Source organism: Aedes albopictus, chromosome 3 (genome assembly GCF_035046485.1).
Source record: "Aedes albopictus strain Foshan chromosome 3, AalbF5, whole genome shotgun sequence".
In the NCBI taxonomy this organism is placed as follows: Eukaryota; Metazoa; Arthropoda; class Insecta; order Diptera; family Culicidae; genus Aedes; species Aedes albopictus.
The window spans coordinates 116,666,519-116,690,962 of record NC_085138.1 but is presented as its reverse complement, the minus strand read 5'-3'; the positions used below and the strand labels follow the sequence as shown (position 1 = coordinate 116,690,962).

Here is a 24,444-nt window from a genome sequence, read left to right as displayed (position 1 = left end):
TAAGCTAACTAAAAAGTGAATATGTTTGTATTGACTAGCTACGAGAGATACACGTACTTCTAATTTTATGGTTAAATTCTTCTTTTTTTTCATAATCCCCTATCATAAAAAAAAGCTTATTCCTGTAACCCCTGCATGGACTTCAAATGCAATATTGACATGCCAAAGAGCAAAGAGCTCCAAAAAAAACAATTTGATCGTGTAACATAAGTATTTTTAATCAAAAATGAAAGTCTTGTTGGTAGTACTTTCAAAGTGGAATCTTGCCTTAAATAAGAGGATTCGGGCTTCATGGACATACCTGAAAGAATGAACATTGGACACGCATGTTTGTGTCCAACTTTCACCACCTGAACAGGTGGTCCGTAGTATTACTTATTCTAAACATTTTTCTTACAGAGTGACATATCATAATACATGTGAGTTTAGAATGAGTAATTCATGTACTTTTCGAAAATAAGATCATATTCGTTAAACTTTTTGAACGAATCTCATACTTTTCATTCCCACTAAAACTATCGAGCGTACTATCATCATCACGTACATGCCTTGGAGCCGAAAAACAACAACACCCCATTAAATGCGTTAAGCTTGGTTCCAAATTGCAAACTCCAGGTCATTTACTAACAAACCATCATGTCGAACGGAATTCTCGCGATCCTTCTGGCAATCACTAACAATTCGCCCGTCGGGGATGACATAGAAAACGCGTTCAGAACCTTCAATGCCGATTATCTGTACGGAAATGCATCGGCCTACATTCGCGATACGGTGGAATTCGATCAGCAGTACGACTTCATAGTGGTGGGCGCAGGAACGGGTGGTTGTGTAATGGCCAACCGGCTTAGTGAAAATCCAAATTGGTCGGTTCTGCTGTTGGAAGCAGGCAAGGAGGAAAATGTGCTTCTCAGTGTACACCAAAACCTCCATTTAGGTAATGGGTCGGGACTGCCTAAATAGAATTTTTACCTAAATGGATTCATTACCTAAATGGATTCAGTTCATTACCTAAATGGAATACAAGGTTGCAAAGAAGTTTAACTAGGGAGAGTAACTCGAATAGGAGATTTAAAGATGGTCATGTGGAGTTTCAGAGAACTTTCAAGGGAGTTTCTGTAGGGGAGGGGCTTCAGGGGCGTTTTCGGGGGTTTTGAAGGGTCTCAGGTGAGAATTGTCATGCAAATGACTAACTGGGCGCGGAACACAAAAAACCCTGAAAAATTCCGCCAGACTGAAACATTGTTGAATGTCGGGTCAATGTCGGGTAAATTTTTATCGTATGTTGGGCCACTGTTGGACCAACATCGAACAACTGTTGGGTCTATGTTGGGTTTGGAGGCCTAAATAAAAACAGGTGAATGATAGGTTAATGTCGGGTATGACGTCATCAATCATAAGTACTCCAACTGTTCTGAACACAACCAAATTCTATTTAGGTAACGTTACCTAAATGGAGGGACCTAAATAGATTTTACCTAAATGGATCCTACCTAAATGGAGGTTTGAGTGTACCGATGACAGCGCCACTGAACGTGAAGACCGGTTCGTAAAAGTTTCTTTGAAATGGAAAGCAAGCATACTCAAAGCTTGAACTTCTTCGTTTCGTTTAGACTACAACTGGAACTACCACCCGCAACCGATGGCAACTGCATGCATGAGTCTTCCAAATGGGACTTGTCCTTGGCCACGGGGCCGTGGCTTAGGGGGATCGAGTTTGTTGAACTTTATGGTTTATACGCGAGGCCATGGGCTTGACTATGACGACTGGGCAGCGGCTGGAAACTACGGTTGGAGCTATGAAGAAGTGTTACCGTATTTCTTGAAAGGCGAGGGAAGCTATATAAAAATCTCTGAAAATCCTTTCGAAACGCCATTACTCGATAAGTTCAAACGTGCAATGGACAATTTTGGATACAATGAAATTGATCCGTATGCTCAAAAACAACTTGGGTATTACAAAATACGTTCAACAACTTATGAAGGTCAGCGGTACAGTGCCGCTCGAGACTATCTTCACCCTGTAAAAGACAGACCAAATTTGCACATTTCTATGGAATCTCGCGTTACAAAAGTCCTGATTGACGCACCAACAACAACTGCTTATGGAGTGGAATTTATGAAGCACGGCATTCTGCATAAAGTGAAAACTCGCAAAGAAGTCATTCTGTGTGCCGGTGCTATTGCTTCGCCTCAGTTACTGATGTTGTCAGGGATCGGACCGCAACGCCATCTAGAAACTCATGGAATACCCGTCATTCAATCCCTCAATGTTGGATATAACCTGCACGATCACTGTACGTACACTGATCTGAACTTTCTTCTCAATCAAACTGTCACAATGGTTCCGGATAAAACAACGGCTGAACTATTTCAAGAATACATCACAAACCACACCGGTCCATTCTCGATTCCAGCTCGGTTCGAGTCAATCGCCTTCGTCAAAACTCCTCACTCGATTCTACCCGCAGAATACCCCGACATAGAGATTATGCTCGTTTCAACATATCTCAACGGAGAGAACACAGACGCTGGCTTTGAACTGCTTGGAATTCCGCAGCTCATTAACGGCAGCATATTCGTCAACTTCCCAGGACACGATAGGTTCAGCCTGTTCCCCGTCATAATGCGTCCGAGGAGTCGTGGCAGAATTTCTCTGAAATCCTCCAATCCGTTTGTGCCGCCACTCATGGAACCTAACTATCTGAGCAACCAACACGATATTATCACCCTAATAGATGGTATGAAAATGGTAATTAGAATAGCTGAATCGCAAAGCTTCGCTCAATACGGAGCCCGCCTGGATCCAACGCCGGTACCAGCCTGTGCCCATCTACGGTTCAGAAGCAACCGATACTGGAGATGCGTTGTCCGGCAGCTGGGCAAGAATATCCACCACCAGTCGGGAACGTGCAAAATGGGACCGGCGAGTGATCCCACGGCCGTCGTCAACCCCGAGCTGCAGGTGCACGGTGTAAGGAATTTGCGCGTGGTAGACACTTCCGTAATTCCTTTGCCAATCGCCGGACACCCGAATGGGGTTGTTTTTATGATTGGCGAGAAGGCAGCTGATATGGTGAAGCAGCACTGGGCACGTAGTGGCAAACGGTGCACGAGTTTATAAAACTTTGAGGGGAAACGAAGGAAACTATCGTCTACTGGTTAGTGAAATGACCTAGTGCAGCGTTGAAAACGAAGCTATTCGACTACCACACTTTCATTAGCATAAAGTGATACAGAAAATATTGGGACAGCTGACATATGATTGATTTATTTCTATTTTTTCACCAATCACAGTCCAAAGCCTATTTACTTATCAGGGAAAGTACTGCGTAAGTGAAGCATTTATTAGAGTGATTACTTACTTTTATTCTTCAATCACATAACCTAATTTACAGCTCTTTTATCCACTAGGGCACTGCGTGAGCGATTCCAATTGGAAGCTGTACTTACAAGTTGTACAGCACCTACATGTATTCTATTTTAATTCTACTATACCCAATTGGTTGCCGTTGCGCTGCTTTCTCTTTCTACCCTATCATGGTATGTGGAATGATAAGCACGAGGATGTTGATGTGTGGCTCTTGTTCCTTTTCATGTCCGATTGGGGGTCCATTATGAGTTGCCGTTCAGCCGATATCCAAGTTTCCGGGTCCGTTAGAGCATATGCTCAGAAGAGAGTCAGGTGTCAGCTGCTCTCAGGGGGAAAAAGCAACTGACGAAAGGGCCGGGCTGGGATCGAACCCATGACCATCTGCTTATGAAGCAAACTTTTTCACTGTATGTATATCGTAGAACGGAGGCTAGAGCAGAGATGTCTTCTGTACACTTAGATAAATTTATCTGCATTGTACAGATTTTCGAGCATTCAAACAAATTGCGTTTTGTATGGAATACAAATTTAGGCTAGCGGAATCAATTCATTTATTTTCTTTGGGATACAGGTTTTTTTTTCGAATTTTGTACATATAGGACTCAGGATGTCGTACAGATTTTAAAAAAAATATCTGGCATCCCTGGGCTGGAGCATGACTGTAACAACGTATCCGGTGCCGTTATTGACTGAAAATCATGTTATGAATCCAAGTTAAGGTTAAAGGATTCGTCATTCGTGAAAATGTATTTACTGTCTTGCGGGTGGAGAATGGAGTGCATACAGTGAATACATTTTCGTTTCAAACATTTTAGTTTCAAGCGAAAAAACAACTTTTAAATTTTCAATGATGACAATTATGTCAATGACGAATCCTCCTACCTTAAGTAATACTCGCTTAAGGACAGACTTGTTAGAATCCCAAAATGGCCGCCACAATGGCCGACTTTAGCACCTACTCACGATTTCGAGGGCACAAATCTCTTCGTAAGCAAAACCAGCGCACCTGATCTTCTTATTTTAAGCTTGTTACGAGTGAGCAAGACCAGAATAATTAAATGCACTGTTGTGTGAAGCTTGCTTCTTGAGATTTGTGCGTTTGAAGTTCTGATGCACTGTTAAAGGATTTCAAGACGTTCGTCCTTAATAAAAACGATTGATGTACAGTGTCATGCAAAGCAATAAGACCATCAGCCATTTTTCATACAAAATGACCAGGTTCAGGGGATGTCCATTAATTACGTAAGGGTTTATGAGGGGAGGGGGGAAGGTGTTGTTTGAGAAATCTAACGCGCCATATAAAAATATTTGGCTTCTCATACAAAAAATCTTACAAGGGGTGGTAGGGGTGTCGAAAATTCTTGAAAATTTCCATACGTAATAAATGGACAGCCCCTGACTGGTGTGATGTCGGTTTCTAAGGACAGTCACGATGCACAGTACCTAAATTCACGACGAAACGACCGTACCTTATAGGGCAGTGCATGAAATTATCTCCTTCTCTTTCACTCTTACAGAAATTTTGTAAACAACAAGGCCACGAAACGTCAAAATCCCATACAAAATCAAAACAGTGCAGTGCCCTATTGCGTGAACTTGTTGTTATCAGTGATTGTTGTGAAGATTTTCTGTCGGAAAGTTGATTTTGAACAAGTTTACTGCACCTAGTCCAGCGCCAATTCTCGGCACCAGTGCCGAACTTCCAGCAAAATCAAATGGGAAATCACTTCGGCACCCATGTTTGTGCTGCCGAAGTTCACTCGAATGCGTATAATAATTGTTTTGAGCACTTGTGCGGCTTCAGAGTAAAAGTGTAGCTCATTGACTGTGGGTGTGCCGGGAATTGACTCGGGTGCCCAAGTAGTTCGAAACCCTATGGTCCACTGCACGAATTTATGCTGATCTGCTTACCCTCACAGAAAATTTGTCGTTTGGGAGGTGCCGACACCGCTCATACACTCCCGTTCAAAAGTTTGGGGTCACCCCCTCAAAAACATGTCATTTTTTTAGGCCCATATCTCCGCCAATTTGCGTCCGATTTCAAAACCCTAGGTTTCATTCAAAAGATAATAAGTCAAAGAAACTTTGAACATGATTTAAAAGAAACTTTTTCAAAAAATTTTGTATGTAAACTTAACCCAAAGTTGCCAAATTTTCTAAAAAATGAATATAAACTTAAGGCAGTGTCGCTGGAAATTGGGTCGACCAAATTTTAAGATGAGAGCGGTAATATGACCCATTTTCTATTAGCTTTCAACTGCTTTTTACAGAACTTAGCTAAAAAATCCAGAAAAAAAGTTATTAAGTAAATTAATCCTTGATGTCATCGACCAAAAGTTTGGGGTCACCCCTCAATATGATGTATCGGCCAAAAGTTTGGGGTCACTTTCGTAAAACATGGAAAAGTAATTTGGTGATATCTTCGTCATCTATAGTTCAATTTTAATTATTTTTGGCTCATTTCAAAGATAATTAACTAAATTTACGCTTGGTGTCTTCAACTTAACGTATTTAACGATTTTTGTATATAAAAATGTTATGTAAAGTTAGCACATTTTACCACGCTTCAAAAAATGAGGCAACTTTACGTTAAGTTTTAGTATGTAAATTTCAACAAATATGAGTGGTTCAATGTCTATGCAGTAAGTATCATTCATTTTGTTTCAAATAAGCCAAGAAGAATTAAAATTGAATGAAAGATGACAAAGATATCAACAAATCACTTTTCCATGTTTTACGATAGTGACCCCAAACTTTTGGCCGATACATCATATTGAGGGGTGACCCCAAACTTTTGGTCGATGACATCAAGGATCATTTTACTTAATAACTTTTTTTCTAGATTTTTTTAGCTAAGTTCTGTAAAAAGCAGTTGAAAGCTAATGGAAAATGGGTCATATTACCGCACTCATCTTAAAATTTGGTCGACCCAATTTCCAGCGACACTGCCGTAAGTTTATATTCATTTTTTAGAAAATTTGGCAACTTTGGGTTAAGTTTACATACAAAATTTTTTGAAAAAGTTTCTTTTAAATCATGTTCAAAGTTTCTTTGACTTATTATCTTTTGAATGAAACCTAGGGTTTTGAAATCGGGCGCAAATTGGCGGAGATATGGGCCTAAAAAATGACATGTTTTTGAGGGGGTGACCCCAAACTTTTGAACGGGAGTGTACGTCAAAGTAAGCAGGCCAAAATAAATTCGTGCAGTAATCCATACGACATTACCAATGCACTAAAGGCTAGCATTGCAATCTAGCAGGACAAAACTATTTACTCTGAAACGAAGCATTTGTGGCACATAGTGTCTTCGACATTTTTTTTTGTAATAATCAGGGGCATTAACTGCCAAGATTTCAGGAGCTCTCAACTTATCCGCATAGGTGGCACCAGCATCTAACTTTTTATTTTTACTTTCTAGAGGCTTTGTGTTTTCGGCAAAGATGTTCATTTTGACAAAATAAACAACTCTTTCTTAGACGCCAAAGTTCCCCAGTCTATTATTTTGGAGCCAATTTAAAAATATTTTTTAGTCAGTATTTTGAGCTTATTTTGGTGTTTCTACGAGAATTCATTTGAATTGAAAATATTTTCTGATGCAGATATGACAAACAATAACTAAAACAGAACTTGGTACATAGAAGATTAACGTTGAAAATTGAAAAAAAAAATAATAAAAATGTGTAATTTCCATGGCCTACTGGTTTTCGAATTATTATATGAAACGTATTATTGATGTTTTTGTGCAGTATATGTTCAGAATAAACTACATCTGTCAATAACTCAAAAAACGTAGGCCGTCGAATTTTCTGATGCAATGTTGAACTGGATTCAGGGATGGCATGCTCCTCAGTGTGTGTGCAAGTATGCGCGGTTAAAATATGAAATTGAACTGCAGTGTGCACATTTTCAGTGCGGAATGCCATCCCTGACTGGAATTTCAAGGCTTGTGTCCTTAATCAAATAAACCTGATTGCAGGAGCTATCGCGCTATCACACTACTGAGCACTACTTATAAAATACTCTCTCAAACTTTATGCTGTCGTCTATCACCGATTGCAAGAGAGTTTGTGGGGCAGTCTGGATTTATGGGTGATCGCGCTACAACGGACCAGATGTTGGCCATCCGCCAAGAAATGCCGCAAATACAACGTGCCCACACATCACTTGTTCATCGATTTTAAATCGGCGTATGATACAATCGATCGAGACCAGCTATGGCAGATTATGCACGAACACGGATTACATGCTAAGAGTACTGGTAATGCAAGGATTACTTGAGGAAAAAGCCCGAAAGAGATGTTTCTGTATTACACGAATTTTACAACAACCATATTATGGTTGTGGTACCTCAAACGCTATAGTCGAGCTTGTAGATGATTTGATCTCTGAAATAGGCCGGAAAAAGATTGCAGAACGCTTATTCATTGACTTAAAAAAGGTTTTGATAATATTAATCAGAGGCAGTACTGGTTTTAAAAATATAAAACATGTAACGTTTGCTTGTACACGGCAATTAATCAAGAAAAACTTAAATTTTTGATCATTGTTGCCCCGGATTACAGTACTTGCATGTTCATTAAAATGTGGAAGAATGCTAATATGTAATTGGAAAAAAAAATCTGTTTGAACTTTGGTTTGAACTTTGTTTCAGAAATTGGATAACATGGTACATCTGCACCCAGGCGAACTGACACGATTTGAGTTCGTTTCATTTTACTAGTGCTAGTGCGATTCACTTAAGCTCTACGTGTGCAACGTGCTTTGAAGCTTAAAATCGTCTCGTGATGGCTAAAGCTTTTCAGATATACATATTGAAGCTTAGCGTAAACGTATAGCAAAAATGCTTAATGTGTCTTGTGAGACCGTGAGGCTTCCGTCTTAATTAGACGCCATTCTATTGAGACTATCTGTGGTTGAGGCAATCAAGTAAGAGAGCGTGGGTAAAATTGTATCAATTGTCCGTTGAAATATGAGTTGTGAAGATCCAATATGTTTCATCATACTTTTGCCACTTTGTCAGCATTTTTTATTTTTATTTTTTGAATATATTTACAGTAGCAGCAACCATGAACATTTTTACCCTTCTTACACCCATAAGAAGGGTATAAATACCGCTTGGAAAACCGACTTTCGATCCGAGGCCCGCAGGGCCGAGCCACATGTACCAATCAACTCAGCTCGACGAGTTGAGCAAATGTCTGTATGTGCGTGTGTGTATGTGTGTGTGTGTGTGTGTGTGTGTGTGTGTGTGTGTGTGTGTGTGTGTGTGTGTGTGTGTGTGTGTGCGTGTGTGTGTGTGTGTGTGTGTGTGTGTGTGTGTGTGTGTGTGTGTATGTTACAAAAAATTTCACTCACGCTTCTCAGCCGTCTGTTGACCGATTTGAGTTCTCTTGGAAGCAAATGAAAGCTACTACATCCTAGTAGAACGCTATTGAATTTTATTTTGATTGGACGTTCGGTTACCGAGATATCTTTCAAAGAGTGCTAGGGAGTAGTACAACTTAATTATTTTAGATATTTTTGACAAAGTGTATCACCATAAATTTCTCAGCCGTCTATCAACCGATTCGGGTTCTTAAGGCCCGAAACGAAAGCTACTGCATCCTACAAGAACGCTTTTGAATTTCATTCCGATTGGACATTTTGTAACCGAGATATCTTTCGGGGAGTACTTTGGAGTAATACAACTTAACTTTTTAAGAGGTCTTTGACAAAATGCTTCATAATAAATGAATCAGCCGTGTGTCAATCGATTTGAGTTCTCTCAGCATCAAATGAAAGCTACAGCATCCTAGTAGTATGCTATTAAATTTCATGCCGTTTAGACATTTTGTTTCCGAGATATCTTTCCACGAGTACTAAGGAGTAATGAAATTTACGCTTTTGAGAGATTTTTGATAAAATGTATCATAATAAATTTCTCATCCGTCTGTCAACAGATTTTTTATGATCATATTTGGTTTCACAAGTTAGTTATACATGAAAATGCAATTGCTACAAATACATAAAAACTACTATCTCTTTGTAATATTTGAGCTTAATCGACAGTAGCAAAAATATCATGGAATGTATGTAGGAAAAGCCTTTTTTACCCTTCTTACACCCATAAGAAGGGTATAAATACCGCTTGGAAAACCGACTTTCGATCCGAGGCCCGCAGGGCCGAGTCACATATACCAATCAACTCAGCTCGACGAATTGAGCAAATGTCTGTATGTGCGTGTGTGTGTGTGTGTGTGTGTGTGTGTGTATGTGTGTGTGTGTTTTTTTTTTTTTTTTTTTTTTTATTCTAGGAGTCCAAAAATCTTCTAAAGACGCTGTGTGGGATTCGAATGTGCGCCTACCCACTAAAAACACTCTCCTAGTTCACCTCCACCTTAAATTCCCCTCCGGTACCACCATGCAGTATTTCTTCGGAGGGGAGGCGTTATGTGCCTTGTGCACCATCACCAATTCGTTATTCTAGTCTTCGTACTGAGCCGTTTGGCTCCCGTGTAATTTGTTATTCTATTTTGATTAAAGTGTCGCCATTTAGCGACCTTCTACTGTGTTAGCCACATTTACCATGCCACATGCCGAGCCATTTAGCTCCAGTTAGTAATGTGTTAGTACTAATTTGTTCGCCATTTAGCGATTGATTACGGTTACTAACACTCCTCATGCAGTTCTCTATTCCGCTGATAAAACAGGTCTTCTGGAAGCGACAATGTAGCCTTTAGCACTCTCGCGTACTACTCGGGTAGTCCCCGGCGGTGAATCTATCCTGCTCCGACGAAGAGTTCCCCGACAGTGGAAGATCTTCCGAAACCGAACTTCCCGGGTAGGTGCCGAGGTCGGTTCTGCGATTCCGGTTGAGGTCGGCTTCCGGTTCACAGGCGCCCCGACGACCAAGCTCCGGTGCTTTTTACGCGGAACTACTCGGTCTAGTCCCCGGCGGTGGACCTAGCCTACTCCGACGGAGACAACCCCGGCAGTGGAAGTTCTCCCGACACCGAAAATCCCGACCAGTGAAGTGCCGAGGTCGGTCTGGCGATTCCGGTTGGTGGTTGGCTTCCGGTTCACCAGCGCCCCGACGACTCAAAACCGGTACTACGCCACGAACTACTCGATCATGTCCCCGACGATGGATCATGCCTACTCCGTTCGCGATCAGCCATCCTCTGATCCTCCCGCCATTTTCGCTGCAACGACGACATGATCTGTACAACTGACCTATTCACCGCGCTCCACGTAGCTTCGTTCTGGCACATCTCCGTAATGATGTTGTTCGCGTTCAGATTGCCAACGCTACTCGCTTGCATCTCGCTACGTTCCGCCATGAACCGTGGGCAGTAGAATACCACGTGCTCCGGTGTCTCCTCCTCGTTCGGACAGGCCGGGCAAAGTGGGGACTCTGCGTGGCCGAATCGGTGCAGATACTTCCTAAAGCAACCATGGCCTGACAGGAACTGTGTCAGATGGAAGTTAACTTCTCCGTGTTTTCTGTCCACCCATACCGAAACGTTTGGAATGAGCCGATGGGTCCATCTTCCGTTTCCGGCGCTATCCCAGTCCAGCTGCCACTTTCTCATCGAGTCAGCTCTCGCATTCTTGCGGGATCCTGTCGTTCCTCGGCGGTTGTAACATTCGCAGTCTTCTTCCAGTACGATTTTTATGGGGATCATTCCCACTATGATGCAGACCGCTTCCGTGGATATGGTTCGGTATGCACTGGCTACTCTCATAGCCATCAGCCTGTATGTGCTATTCAGCCGCGCCAGGTTCCTCTTCGATAGCTGTCCAGCTGCCCAGACAGGAGCGCCGTACCGAAGTACCGACGTCGACACGCTGGCAAGGAGTCTCCTCGTACCGCTACTGACTGCCGATCTGTTTGACATGATCCTGGTCAACGCTGCGATTGCTTTGGCCGCTTTCTCGCAGGCGTAGTCGACATGACTGTTGAAGTTTAGCCGGTCGTCGATCAACACCCCAAGATGCTGTGTATGTGTGTGTGTGTGTGTGTGTGTGTGTGTGTGTGTGTGTGTGTGTGTGTGTGTGTGTGTGTGTGTGTGTGTGTGTGTGTGTGTGTGTGTGTGTGTGTGTGTGTGTGTGTGTGTGTGTGTGTGTGTGTGTGTGTGTGTGTGTGTGTGTGTGTGTGTGTGTGTGTGTGTGTGTGTGTGTGTGTGTGTGTGTGTGTGTGTGTGTGTGTGTGTGTGTGTGTGTGTGTGTGTGTGTTACAAAAAATTTCACTCACGGTTCTCAGCCGTCTGTTGACCGATTTGAGTTCTCTTGGAAGCAAATGAAAGCTACTACATCCTAGTAGAACGTTATTGAATTTTATTTTGATTGGTCGTTCGGTTACCGAGATATCTTTCAAAGAGTGCTAGGGAGTAGTACAACTTAATTATTTTCGAGATTTTTGACAAAGTGTATCACCATAAATTTCTCAGCCATCTATCAACCGATTCGGGTTCTTAAGGCCCGAAACGAAAGCTACTGCATCCTAGAAGAACGCTTTTGAATTTCATTCCGATTGGACATTTTGTAACCGAGATATCTTTCGGGGAGTACTTTGGAGTAATACAACTTAACTTTTTAAGAGGTCTTTGACAAAATGCTTCATAATAAATGAATCAGCCGTGTGTCAATCGATTTGAGTTCTCTCAGCACCAAATGAAAGCTACAGCATCCTAGTAGTATGCTATTAAATTTCATGCCGTTTGGACATTTTGTTTCCGAGTACTTTCCAGGAGTACTAAGGAGTAATAAAATTTACGCTTTTGAGACAAAAAAATCTGGTAGGCTCAACTACATGGTCGATGATTCTATTATGGAAAGCAATCAACTACAATATTTTCTAGAATGACCAAAATTCACAATCATACATACGAATAATACAACAATAATTTTAATAAGTGTAAGAAGGGTTCTGTTCACCATAGGTGGATTGATTCAGGTTTTTTTGTTATATTTGCATAATTTTTAGATTCTAAACTTTCTTACAAATTGAACATTTTCTAGAGAATGTGGTTAGCACGACCATTTTAAAAATACTTGCAAGATGCAGTAGAGTTTCATCATACTACTATGTTTGTTATTACAGGTACTCTTCGATATAACGTACAAAAAAAATTATCTTTGTTCGTTATATTAAAGTGTATGTTATATCGAAGTAGAAAAAAATAATATTTTTATGTTAGTTGTAATGTATTCGACGTGAAATTAACCCTAAATAATCATTTCGATGAAATTCACAAAACCAATAATGAAAAACATGAGTTTTCACGAAAAACTTATTTCTTTTTTTGTGCTTCGATATAACGTTCACAAAAATTTTCCCCAAATTGCGCTAATTTTAGGTAACAAGGCAAATGCTCCAACAAATCATTGATTTGAGTGATTTCGTAGTTTATCTGAGGGTTTCTCCTGGGAAAAAAATCAAAATTACAATGATGCACGTTATATCGAAGCAAAATGTACGTTATATCGAATTCGCTACACACTTAGATTTTTTTTACAGCATCCGGTAATTTTTTATCGAATTCTCAACAGCTGAACGTTCGGTAATCCGTTCGGTAATCGAAACAAGTACCGATCATCCGGTAAATGAAATTTTGGGAAGGCTGTCACAAATTACCGAATTTCTCCGGTAATGTGAGTTGCAGAATTACCGTAGGATTTCGGTGATTCAATGTTTTCATCAATTTTTTTACAGATTTTCGGTACTTCTTAAAATTAAAATTGCAGCCTGGGCTTTAGCTTTTTATTTATCATCTTTTTGGAGAATTTTAACGTTTCTGCTTATAATTTGCCTTTAAATTGCGTCACTTTCACTTAGTTGTTTGTAGTTTGATTCGTAGCAGGAACGTGTAGCGAGTTTGCACCCATTCAATCATGCGAACAACTGCGGAGAGGCTGATACGGAATGTTGACTACATGGGGGAAGGCGAACATTAATTTATGTACGAATACTTACTCAATTCCAGTAAACGCAATGCTCCATTTACCAATATCGCGTTTCCGAGGCCATTAAACTAGATTTTGTTGGAGGGCACTTATAATACTTCGAAGTTCTGACTGAAACCAACATGTGAATTTTATCTATCACCAGTTTGACGTTTCGAATTTGATGCTCGCAATTTTACGGAATTTCGGTAAAGTAGAGTGCGATTTACAAACTTTTTCGGTAGCGTTTTTTACAGTATATGGTAGAATCCCGATTTTACAGTGCGTACGGAAAATTATTTGACAGATGATGCTGTCACCACAGTATCGAATTACAAACGGATCGGTAACAAAATCACCGAATTTTTGTAAAATAAACTATAATTACCGAAATACGGTATTTTTATCACTTTACCGAAATTTTCCAGCAAAATAATTACCGAACAACGAAATTGAATCTGAGTGTGTATATCGAGGGTACGTTATATCGAAGAATGCCTGTACTGAAAATATCTAAAAAAAAACGAAGGAAATCTGTCAAAGTCTGTGATAACAAAGATGTTCCTTCTTTGAATCAATTGCACAAAAATATTGAAAAACATCTAAAAAAAATCAGTAATTCATCAAAATTTTGAATTCCTGGTATTAATCTTCCGTAACTCGCGCGGTTGACTACCTGCGTCAGCACCACACTAATGCTGAGTACAAAAAGCGAGATTTTTTCAACGTGTTGCACAAAATACAACAGCGCGATCGCTCGAGGGTTAAAAGCATAATTTAACATTCTCCAATGTCGACTATATAGTATTATGCATTTTATATCATTATTAAATTTTGGTTTCTAAGCGAACATTGGAGGGTTTCTAAGTTTTAAGGTGGAATTTTGGGGAGTCTTGAAGGAATCACATATAAAGAATTCCAGAAGAAACTTCTCCAGAAATTCCTGGAAAAATCTCTAGAAAAATACTTGGAGGTTCTTGTAGAGAAATTCCCAAACGAATTACAGAAAGAATTTCCGGAGAATCTCCCTGAAAAACTTAGAAGAATCCCTGCGACATTTTCTGAAGGAATTCTTTGAGGATTTCATATAAAAGCTCCAAAGGATACCAGTTGAATTCTTTGAATAATTTTTGGAAGAAAAAATCACTGCAAGAATCTTGCAGGAATGTCTGAAGAAATTTAAGGAAGATCTCCTGAAGGAACCCTTGGAAGATTTCCTGAAGGAATTCATAAAGGAATTCCTGGAAAACTTCTTAGAGGAATTTCTAGAGCAAATTCCTGGAAGCATCGCTGAAGAATTTCTTGAAAAAATCTCTGGAGGAATTCCTGAAACAATCCCTAGAGTTTTCCTTCGAAGAATTTCTAGAGCAATTTTCCAAGAAATCCACACTTTCAGTATAGTCTTCCTAAATATTAGCGACCCCTATAGCCCCGCCTTTGTGTTTGTCATCTTGTCAATAACTCCTAAATTTCTAAAAAGCTAAGTTGAGCAAATATCTCAATTTAACTTTCATACATTATACATCCCTAACCCAAATATGTGCAGTAGTTTATATACCAATGTAGTAGCATTGTTCATTTGAAAATCTCACCTTCGAGATAAAATATGAGTGAATGACGCATGAAGATCGATATAGAGGCAGAAGACCGCTAAGTGTATACACGTGCAACATCTCAGCAGCGCGTTACTTTTCCAAACACACTTTGAATGGATTCCCTTTCTCTATACTGGCTAACCGTTACTATTGCAAGGAAGGAGCCCACGAATTTAGCGAGTTTATTCAACTGAAGTACACTTCTTGATGGAGTACATCATGTACATTCAGGTCTCCCATAAGACGTTGCCGAGCCATTCGCTGTAAGGCTTCCGGTGTTTCTCGGCTGCGTTTTAATAAATGTAGTAATTTTCAACTTGTTGAAACATTTTTAGTCTCTAAAGATACACAGAAAATTTGTCTTTCTACTTTTGTTATTGAGTTGAAACAAAAACTCACCTCTCCTAAAAACAAGATAATCGAAAAATTGCGTTGATATGAGATCTTGCTGTTTTGGATATAAAGCCTGCTTGCTCACACTTGCAAAAGTGAAAGAAAACGTTCGGAAAGCACCACCAATGAATATTCGATCTGAGTTTCCCATTTACTAGATTAGATGAGTAGATCACTTCAGATCTTCTGTAGAGGCTTGCGAGACTATGTATAAGGTAAAACTGAATTGAATTTATCTAGTACAGTGGCGTTTCGGTTTTATCATTGGTCGTTTTAATCACTACTCGCCCAAATTCACGGTTTTCTTTTCGATTTTATCACGATTTTCATTTCGTTTTTATCACACTTGTTTCAAAACATTCCGAAATCAATATAAAGTCAATACAGCATTGTCCAGTCCACCAAAACAGTTAATTAATATAAGCTATGACTAATATATTTCGCAGCGGAACAATTTTTGATAAAAATTTACATTTATTTCTCGTTTCGCCAAATTCACGGTTTCGTTTTTATCACGGTAAATTTTTTTTTGAGCGTGATAAAACCGAAAAACCACTGTACCGTTGAATTGGCGCAGATACAGCTTTTAGATATAGATTCGAAAGTTAATCTGGATTCGCTTTTAGTGTTTCGATTGTAAATGCCAAATTTTGTCTCAACTGTGGTTGACCAGATTTATCCAATTTAACTTCGAGACATATGCTAAATGAGTAGAAAAATATATAATAAATGCCCAATGTTCCACTGGCCAGTATTTGAAAAAATAATTGTCCCTTAAATTTTGTAAGTCAGCCTAGAAATGCTCCGGCAGCTCTCCGACACTCCTACAGAAATTCCTCCGGGATTCGTCTCGAAACTCAATAAAAACGATTAGGAATAACGCCAAGAATTTGCCCAGAATTTCCACTTCCAGAGTTTTTTCAGGAATTTCCCAAAAAAAATCCTCCAAGAACATCTTAAAGATTACCACAAGAAATGTATCTATAAATTTCTTCATCATTTTGTCTGTATCTGTACAATTTGTCACAAAAAATCTTAAAAAAAAACATCCAGGTTTTTCCTCTATAGAAACCCCTCCAGAGTTTTCTTCAGGAATTTCTCCAAAAAAAATCCTCTAAGAACATCTCAAGGTTTTTTTTTGTCCGGTATTTCCCCAGTAATTCCTCCAGGAATTTAGCTTGGAATTTCTCCAAGGAACTCTCTTAAAATTTCTCCAGGAAATTCTTCAGGAAACCCTTCAGGAATTCTTCCAGGAATTTCTCTAGTAACTTTTCCAGGAAAGCAATATTATATATAGGAATATTTCTACAACAACTTCATTAAAAGTTCCTCCAGATTTTCCATTTTTCGGCTATTTCTTCAATATTTCCTTACGTAATTTCCTTACGAATTCTTCCAGAAACTTCGCCGGGAATTTCTTCTAAAATTCCTTCAGGAATTTCTTCACAACATTCATCATGAACTCCTCCTGAGGAATCCTATGAATATTTTTTGGAAGAATAAATTTATGTAAGAAATCCCAGGATTTCTGGAGGAATTTCCTCCAGGCTAATTTTTAAGGAAAAAAAACATGAGAGAATTCCTTGAAGAATTCCTGAAAAAGTTCCTACACGAAGGTGTGAAAAATTTAATCTAAGGTAAAAATTCAGAAACATGAAGAAATTTTAAAAAAATCCATGAAGGAATTCCTGAAAGAATCTTTGAAGGAATCCTTGGAAGAATCCTTGGAAGATCCCTTGGAATAATCCTTGGAGGAATCTTTTGAGAAATCCACTAGGAAATTTTCTAAAGACTCCTGCTGAAATATTCAAGGAACCTTCAAACAATTCCAAAGAAATTTCTGAACTCATTGGGGAAACTCAGAAGTGTTTCCGGAGGAAATGTTGGATGATTTATTGGAATAATCTTTGGAGAAATTCCAGGAGAAACCCCTGGTGAAATCCCGGAGGACTTCTGGAATAGTGTATGGATTAAACTTGGAGGAATTTGTTGAAGAACTCTACAGAATTTTTCGTTGGAATTCCGGAATATTTTCTGGCAAAGCTTCCCAAGCAAGTTTCAGCGATCTTTCAACAAATATATCGGATTAAATATCGGGTCTGAGATCATTTGAACAGGGGCACCTATTTTGGGCACTTGCTGCTATAGTCAACTTCAAACCGATTGACTTGATTTTTTTTAACATTCAACATTTTCGGTTCAAAATTGACTGAGTTATAGCAGCAAGTGCCCATAATAGGTGATCTTGCTCAAATGGTCTGAAACCCTACCAGGGCAGAATTCTGTAGATAACTCCAAGGTTTATTCCAAGAATTGATCCAGAACTGTTCCAAAACTTTTTCAGCAATGCGTTCAGTATTTATCCAGGAGTTCTTTTAGAAATTTCAGGAACAGCTCAAGGATTTTTTCGGGAGATTCTACAAGATATTTCTTGAAAAATTCCTTGAGGAATACCATCAGGATCAGGAATTACTCTTATAATTTGTCCATAAATTCTACCATAATTTCTTTGATAAGCTATTTGGTATTCTTTCAAGTTTTACTTACAACACTTCCAGGATTTCTGTGAAGAATTAGCATTAGTTAAAATTCACAAAAAAAATAATAATTAAAAAAAAATTTCAAGATTTAGGATTTTTTTCTGGAGGGGGGAGCCTGACTTGAGATAACTTTCAAGCGGCATGGTCGCCCGCCTTGTGAATATGCAAATCAGCATTGCAGTTTTGAGGAATCAAAACTATGAGTATGAACAATTCTTTCAGGAAGTTTTCAAAAATGCATCTAGAGATTCCTCCAGACATTTCTTTGGGGATTTGTCCTGGAATATTTCAAAGGTTCATCCAGTGATTGATCCAGTGTTGTTTTCGTGGTTCCCTCCTCCCTTTCAGAATTTCACTAGAGATTGCTCCAATTATTCTATCTGGAATTATTGGAAGTATTTCTGCAGGAATGTCGTCCAGAAATTCTTACAGAAAGGATACTACATTATTCAAAAATTATTCCAGTAATTGCTAAATATTTTATTCTAAATATCCTAAATATTCCTTCAATAATTCGTCCAGCAATTGTGTGATTCATTTAGGAACTGCAACAGAAGTTCCTCTAAGAGTTCTTCAACGTACTCTTTTTATGATTCCTTTAGGATTTCCTCAAACGATCTCCAATACTTACTTCTGGGATTTCTTCAGAAACTGCTGCTAGAGTTCCTTCAGAAATTGATCCTTGGATTTCTTCCTGTGATTCCTGCAGGAATTCCTCAAGAGATACCTGCAGAAATTCCTTCAGGAATTGTTCCAGGATTCTTCTGTGAATTCCTTTAGGGATTCGTCTAAAAATTCCTACAAGGAGAGATTCCCACAAGTATTTCTCTAGAGATGCTTCAAGGGATTCCTCTCAAGATTCCACCAGGAACTCCTCTACAAATTCCTCCAAGAATTCTTTCAGGGATTCCTTCAGGAATTCTTCCTGAAAGTTCTTCAAGATTCTTCAAAAAATCCCTCAGAAATCCCTCCAGTGATTTCTCCAAGGATTCCTCCAGGGATTCCTCACGGAATTTATACAGGAATTCTTTTGGAGATTTCTCAAAGAATTCCTCTAGGAATTCAGGTATTCCTCTAGAGATACCGCTAGAAATTCCTTCTAAGATTCCACCAGGAATTCCTCCAGGAATTATTTCAGGGATTCCTCCAGAGATTCTACCTGAAATTTATCCAGTGATTCTTCAATAAAATCCTCCATGGATTTCCATAGGGATTCCTCCAGGGATTTCTCTGAGGATTCCTCCAAGAGTTCCTCTGGAGAATTGTCAATGAATTTGTTAATAGATTCCTGTAGGTATTCTTACAGGCATGTCTCCAGGAATTTCTCCAAGGGTTCCTCCAGGCATTCCTTCAGGAGTTCCTCTAGGGATTGCTCCAGCAGTTCCTCCAGGGATTTGTATTGAGATTCCTCCAGGGATTCATCCAGGCATTCCTCCAGAATTTCATTCAAGGACTTCTCCAGGAATACCTTGAAGAATTCCAGCAGGAATTATTCCAGGAATTCCAGCAGAAATTCCTCCAGGAATTGATTTTGGAATTCCTTCAGGAATTTTTTCAGAAATGACTACGGCAATTTCTCCAGGACATCCTACTTCCAGAGTTTATAAAGGCATTGGTTCAAGAATTATTAGTTCAAGCACCAGGGATTCCTGCATGAATTCCTCCCGAGATTCCTTTAGGAATTCCTTCAAGGATTACTTCAGGAATCTCCCAAGAAAACCTCCAGGGACTGCTTCTGAAATTTCCCCAGGAAATTCTTTCAAGAATTTCTGCAGTAATTCCTCCAGTATTTATTTCAGGTATTACGCCGGGAATATTTTCAGGGTTTTCTCCATGAATTTATCCAGGAATTCCTCCTCCAACGATTCCTCCACAGATTCCTCCAGGAATTTTTTCACGGATTCCTCCAAAAATTCCAGTAATTCATCCACATATTCATCCAATAATTCCTCCTGGAAAACTTCAAGAAACTCCTCTGGGAATACCTCTAGAAATTTCTTCAGAATTTTCTCCAGAGATTTCTCCTAGAATTCCTCTAGATATACCTCCAGAAATTCATCCGAGTCTCCAGGAATTCTTCCAGGGATAGTTCCTCGGAAGCATCCCAAGAATTCCTCTTCAGATTTCTTTAGGAATTCCTCCTGGCATTCCGCTAGGAATTTGTCCAGAAGTACCTCCAAGCATTTTTCCTGAGGTTCCTCCAGAACTTGCTTCAGGAATTCCTTCAGGGATTCCTCTAGAAATTCCTTCAAGGATTTTACCAAAAATTCCCCAGGGATTCTTTTATGAATTTCTCAAGAGATTTCTGTTGGGATTCTTCCCAGAATTTCTCAAGAGGATTCTTCAGAAATTTCTCCAGGAATTCCTCCCAGAATTCCTGTAGGGAATCTTCCAGGAATTCATTCTGGGATTCCTTCAGAATTTCTCCCAGGGTTTGCTTTTGCTCCAGTAATTCATCCAAGAATTTCTTTAAGAATTCATCCACGGATTCATCCAGGGATTTCTCAAGAAATTTAGCCAGGGAATATTCCAGGCATTTTCTCCAGGGATGTCTCCGAGAAATCCTCCAATTATTCCTTCAGAAATTCCTTTATGGATTTTTCCAAGAATTCCTCTAGCGATTTGGAATACTTTAAGTTAATTAAAATTGTCAGGAAGTCTTCCAGGAATTCTTCCATAATTATCTCCGAGAAATCTTTGAGGAGTTCATCCACAGATTTATTCAGAAATCCATCCATGAATTCCTTCAACAATAGCCCCTGCAGCACCTTCGAAGGAGTTTTTTCGGAAATTCTTCCTACTATTCTTTCAGGATCCCGTTATTCTTTTACAGTAACTGTGACTTACTTTAAACATATAAGTACTTACATGCTAAAAGCGTTTTCAGATATTTCTCCAGGATTTTTTTTTCAGGAATTCACTCAGAGAAGACTCTTTCGAAATGCTCCCAGGGTTTCCTCCTGAAATTTCTCTAGAAAATGCACCACGAATTCCTCTAGGAATAGTTTTTCTAATTCCTCTAGACATTGTATGGAATATATTCCACAAATTCGTCCAAGAGTAATTGTCTATTATAGATCTATTCTTGTCATTAAGGCAGTGGTTTTCAGATTTTCCTTATTTCAATATATAAAGTCATAAAAAAATTCTAGGGGGCCTGGCGAATTCTGGGGTGCAGCATTGTTCCAAGCATCAACCGATCAAAGAACTTCAATTCTAAACTGAAAGATTGCAACATCTGCAAAAAACAACCACCTGTTTGCACGGAACTTTCCCAAAATACTAGTCTCACTTTAAATCGCATCCACATGTTGTTGGTTGCCCCACCCTTTTCCCCGAATCCACAACAAACAAAGCACGTGGAAAGCATCGGTAACCTAAGCTATTGCTCGTCAGCCCCAGCATTCCACGGCTGATTGCCGGGCACCCGACGACAGACGATGATGATGCCGCCCATGGGAAGCGACCAACAAGGTCAACGAACGATGAAAATGAAACACCAGTAACGCGATCGTAGGTATAGGTATGTTTGTTTTAATAATTTGAGATTTTATTCAGTACCTCTCACGTGTCTCTTAACCGCTACTCAATGTTAAGTCCTAATGGCTAATGTAGGTATTACATGTCTGATATATGAATTTTGCTCCAATTTAGTGTGAATGCCACCTATCACTAATGAGTTAAGATTTTAGAAAAATAATATTTTCCATTTAAAGTTTCATAGAAACACCGAGAAGCATCTCGCACGGTAAGATTGATGTTTTCTCTATCCATACACACGACATTAAATGCAGGTTTGATGAAAGTGTCACGAATGATTGCTTGTTAAGTTTTCTTCAGTTTTTGTTTTTCTTTGTTGCAAATTGTTTTGTGGTTTTAAGCGTTTTCTAATGCAACCTCTGGTTGGCGCAAACTACGTCTAACCTGTTGTTGAACAGTTATAAATATGATTGTGATTGTGTTGTTCTCAGAACAATAGCATCAAAGCTGCAATAGCTTGTGTAGTAATAAATAAGGGCATTTAGAACGCTTCCGACGCCGCTACCAGTCGTCTTCGATTACGGAAAAAAACTCAAAAAAAATCTTACCAATACTACTTATTTGTGAACAACCAAATGATATCTCATATTAGCAGTTTTGATGCGCTTCTTATTGTTCCTACAAAATAAGCTTCTAGTCATTGGAATCTACTCAGACTCTCTAAATTGGTGCACGAATTGTGCAGAACTAAGCGAACAAACCAAAGCAAACTATCGAAGCATGATGATTGAGATCGCTGATTTCCTCGGGGGTACCGACGTCGTTCCGGCGAGCGTCGGTACCATCTCACTTCTGAACCACTACACCCGGCGTCACTGCCCGGATAGTACCACCGCCCGCGTGGATGTGGTTCCGCAACGATTCATTCTCCGGATTGGCCATCACAGACTCGATGAAGGCATTGGTCTCACGCTGAAGCTGTGCCAATCGCATCTGCAACTCCTGGTTGCGTCGGATCAGCTTGACCGTTTTCAGTGCGATGTCGAACAGCCCCTTGGTGTTGTTGGGGTGGTGCGGAACGTTCGGCTGGTTGTGGTGCAACTGGTGATGCAGATGGTATGGCCTCGGAGATGAAAATACTGAGTACATGGAAGATACGCTGCCGTCCTCGCGGAAACCGTCATCGTCAAAGTCGGAAATGCCGAGGGACGTACACCTGAAAAAAGCGGGACCAGAATTAGTTTCGCTTTGGATCCTAGTCATCCTAAAGTTTTCCAACTTACCGACAACTGTTTCCGCTGTCCATCGACGAAAAGTCGCAATTCCGATCATCCATGGAGCTCGAACATCCACTGGAAGACACGCTCATCGACCGATGACTTCGCGGTCCATGGTGAATACGGGGCTGCGCAAGTAACAACTGCTGCTGCTGTTGTTGTGCCAATGCTTGCTGATCACTACTGGATCGACTGCATTCGTCCAGCTCCGCCATCTCGGCTACATCTTCCACGGAAACCGAATCGACGGCCATCGAGTAGCAATCCACCGAAGACGCTACCGAAGAGCACGTGGTTTCATCGATGGATTCTACCCGGCTGGAATGGGTTGGAGTTCGCCGTTCGTACGGGGTTCGGCTGCGCACCACTGGTGATCTGTGAGACGATTGCTTCTGTGCTTTTCCAACTGAAAGAAGAGAGAAGAAAACGAAAAGCGATGTTAAAATGCTATCTGACGTTGGAATTCAGATTTTTATTCATTTCGGTTCAAATCTTCTCGAGGAGTGTATCATAGACGAGTGCACCGCCCGCTGAAAGTTCACTCGGGCAGCGAATTTTGACACCACAGCGGGGTCGACTCTCAACAACTTCTACCCAAGCTTCTACCCCGCTGAAAATTTGTTTAATTTATTGCATCTAGTTTTCGCGATGAAGTTGCAAACATATGAGCTAGTGCATTTACTATATACATATGCATCACTTTAAATGAAAATTCATGTAAGAAATCAAAGAAAAAAATATCAGAGTATTTTGGAGATACATCTCTGAGTAGAAATTGTTGAGAGTCGACCCCGCTGTGCTGTCAAACATTTTCAGGATCAGTGTTCAACGGTGCACTCGTCTATAAGTGCCATTTACACTTTTCAATAAGTTGATTCAACCAAGAGGTTCAATCTTTCCTTCAACTTCATCAAGAAACACAATTTGATGGAAATATTGCTAAATGTATTGCATGCATTTTTATTGAGGAGAACATGGATGATAATGTTGAATCTTGATGTAAATACTGACCAACCTGCAAAAGCGAGGATTGAGGTTGGTGGTCATATCCTCAATATTTCCCCTCCGAAAGATTGATCCAACCGATCCAACCACCACTATCATCCAGTTTGACCAAACCATCAAGATCATCCAAGTTCATCAAACTTTCCTCTCGACTTGTTTGATTCGATCAATCCAGCAATGCAAAAGAGTCAACAGATTGAGCGCAGACCATTCCATCAGTGAGGAAGAGATAGCAATTCACCAACAATCAGCGCATGGTTCACGGCGTTCATGGTGGCCAGAAAGCAAATTTCTAAAAATAAAGTGTCACGTTTTTGCGAGCGTTTTTGCTTTGTAAATATAATAAAGACTTGATAATTAGAAAAGTACAAATTTCGATACTTCGCTTGCTTATTCAATTCCATTAATGATTATGAAAAAATATTTTTTTGATAGTTTTGGTCATTCACCACGCCATATTCGATTTGTTTTTGTAAGCATTCATAACCTCTTATCTATTGAACCCAATCTCTCCGATTAGCATGATGAATTGTTAAATAGTGGATCTATTTACTAATTCATGATGCTATTTTTCCTAAAGTCTTGAGAAGGTTATTGTTTCTTAATTTCTAACACAAGTTATGAACTTCTATTGTTGAATCAAAATATTTCATACAACATGGAGTATTAACAGTTAGGTTTTGATTTTTGCTAATGTAATAGTAAATATATAAAACAGTTTATCCGTTATTGTGTTCTCTATAGCTAGATTGATTACTGAACTATAATTAAATGATATGTCCTGAGAGTGACTTTGGGTATTTTTGGTAGTTTTTCACAATATGTCATAATGTGCAAATTATTAATAAATTTTTTATC

The 24,444-nt window shown here is 39.6% G+C and overlaps 2 protein-coding genes across 5 annotated transcripts in view; one reads left to right on the top strand and one right to left on the bottom strand.

Annotated features, from left to right (window-relative positions):
• The first annotated feature begins 636 nt into the window (after nt 1–636).
• On the top strand, nt 637–3,121 carry LOC109405745 (glucose dehydrogenase [FAD, quinone]). Its single transcript, XM_062842915.1, has 2 exons — nt 637–934; nt 1,596–3,121. Exons 1-2 carry the CDS (start codon nt 637–639, stop codon nt 3,119–3,121), a joined length of 1,824 nt encoding a protein of 607 aa, XP_062698899.1.
• An 18,221-nt stretch (nt 3,122–21,342) lies between these two features.
• The window catches only part of LOC109433369 (uncharacterized), a 159,394-nt gene continuing 156,292 nt past the window's right edge, over nt 21,343–24,444 (bottom strand). For all 4 annotated transcript variants that reach the window (XM_062859420.1, XM_029877122.2, XM_062859421.1 and 1 more), the window contains 2 exons: nt 22,588–22,987; nt 21,343–22,520 (listed from right to left, as the gene is read on the bottom strand). In XM_062859420.1, the coding sequence (XP_062715404.1) occupies nt 22,151–22,520; nt 22,588–22,987 (770 nt within the window). In that variant the 3' untranslated portion in view covers nt 21,343–22,150. The remainder of the gene's footprint in view (nt 22,521–22,587; nt 22,988–24,444) is intronic.

Coding starts and splice junctions, on each gene's coding strand:
- LOC109405745 (XM_062842915.1), top strand. CDS start 637: ATGTCGAACGGAATTCTCGCGATCCTTCTGGCAATCACTAACAATTCG. Junction 935..1,595: donor ACACCAAAACCTCCATTTAG/GTAATGGGTCGG, acceptor AAGCTTGAACTT/CTTCGTTTCGTTTAGACTAC.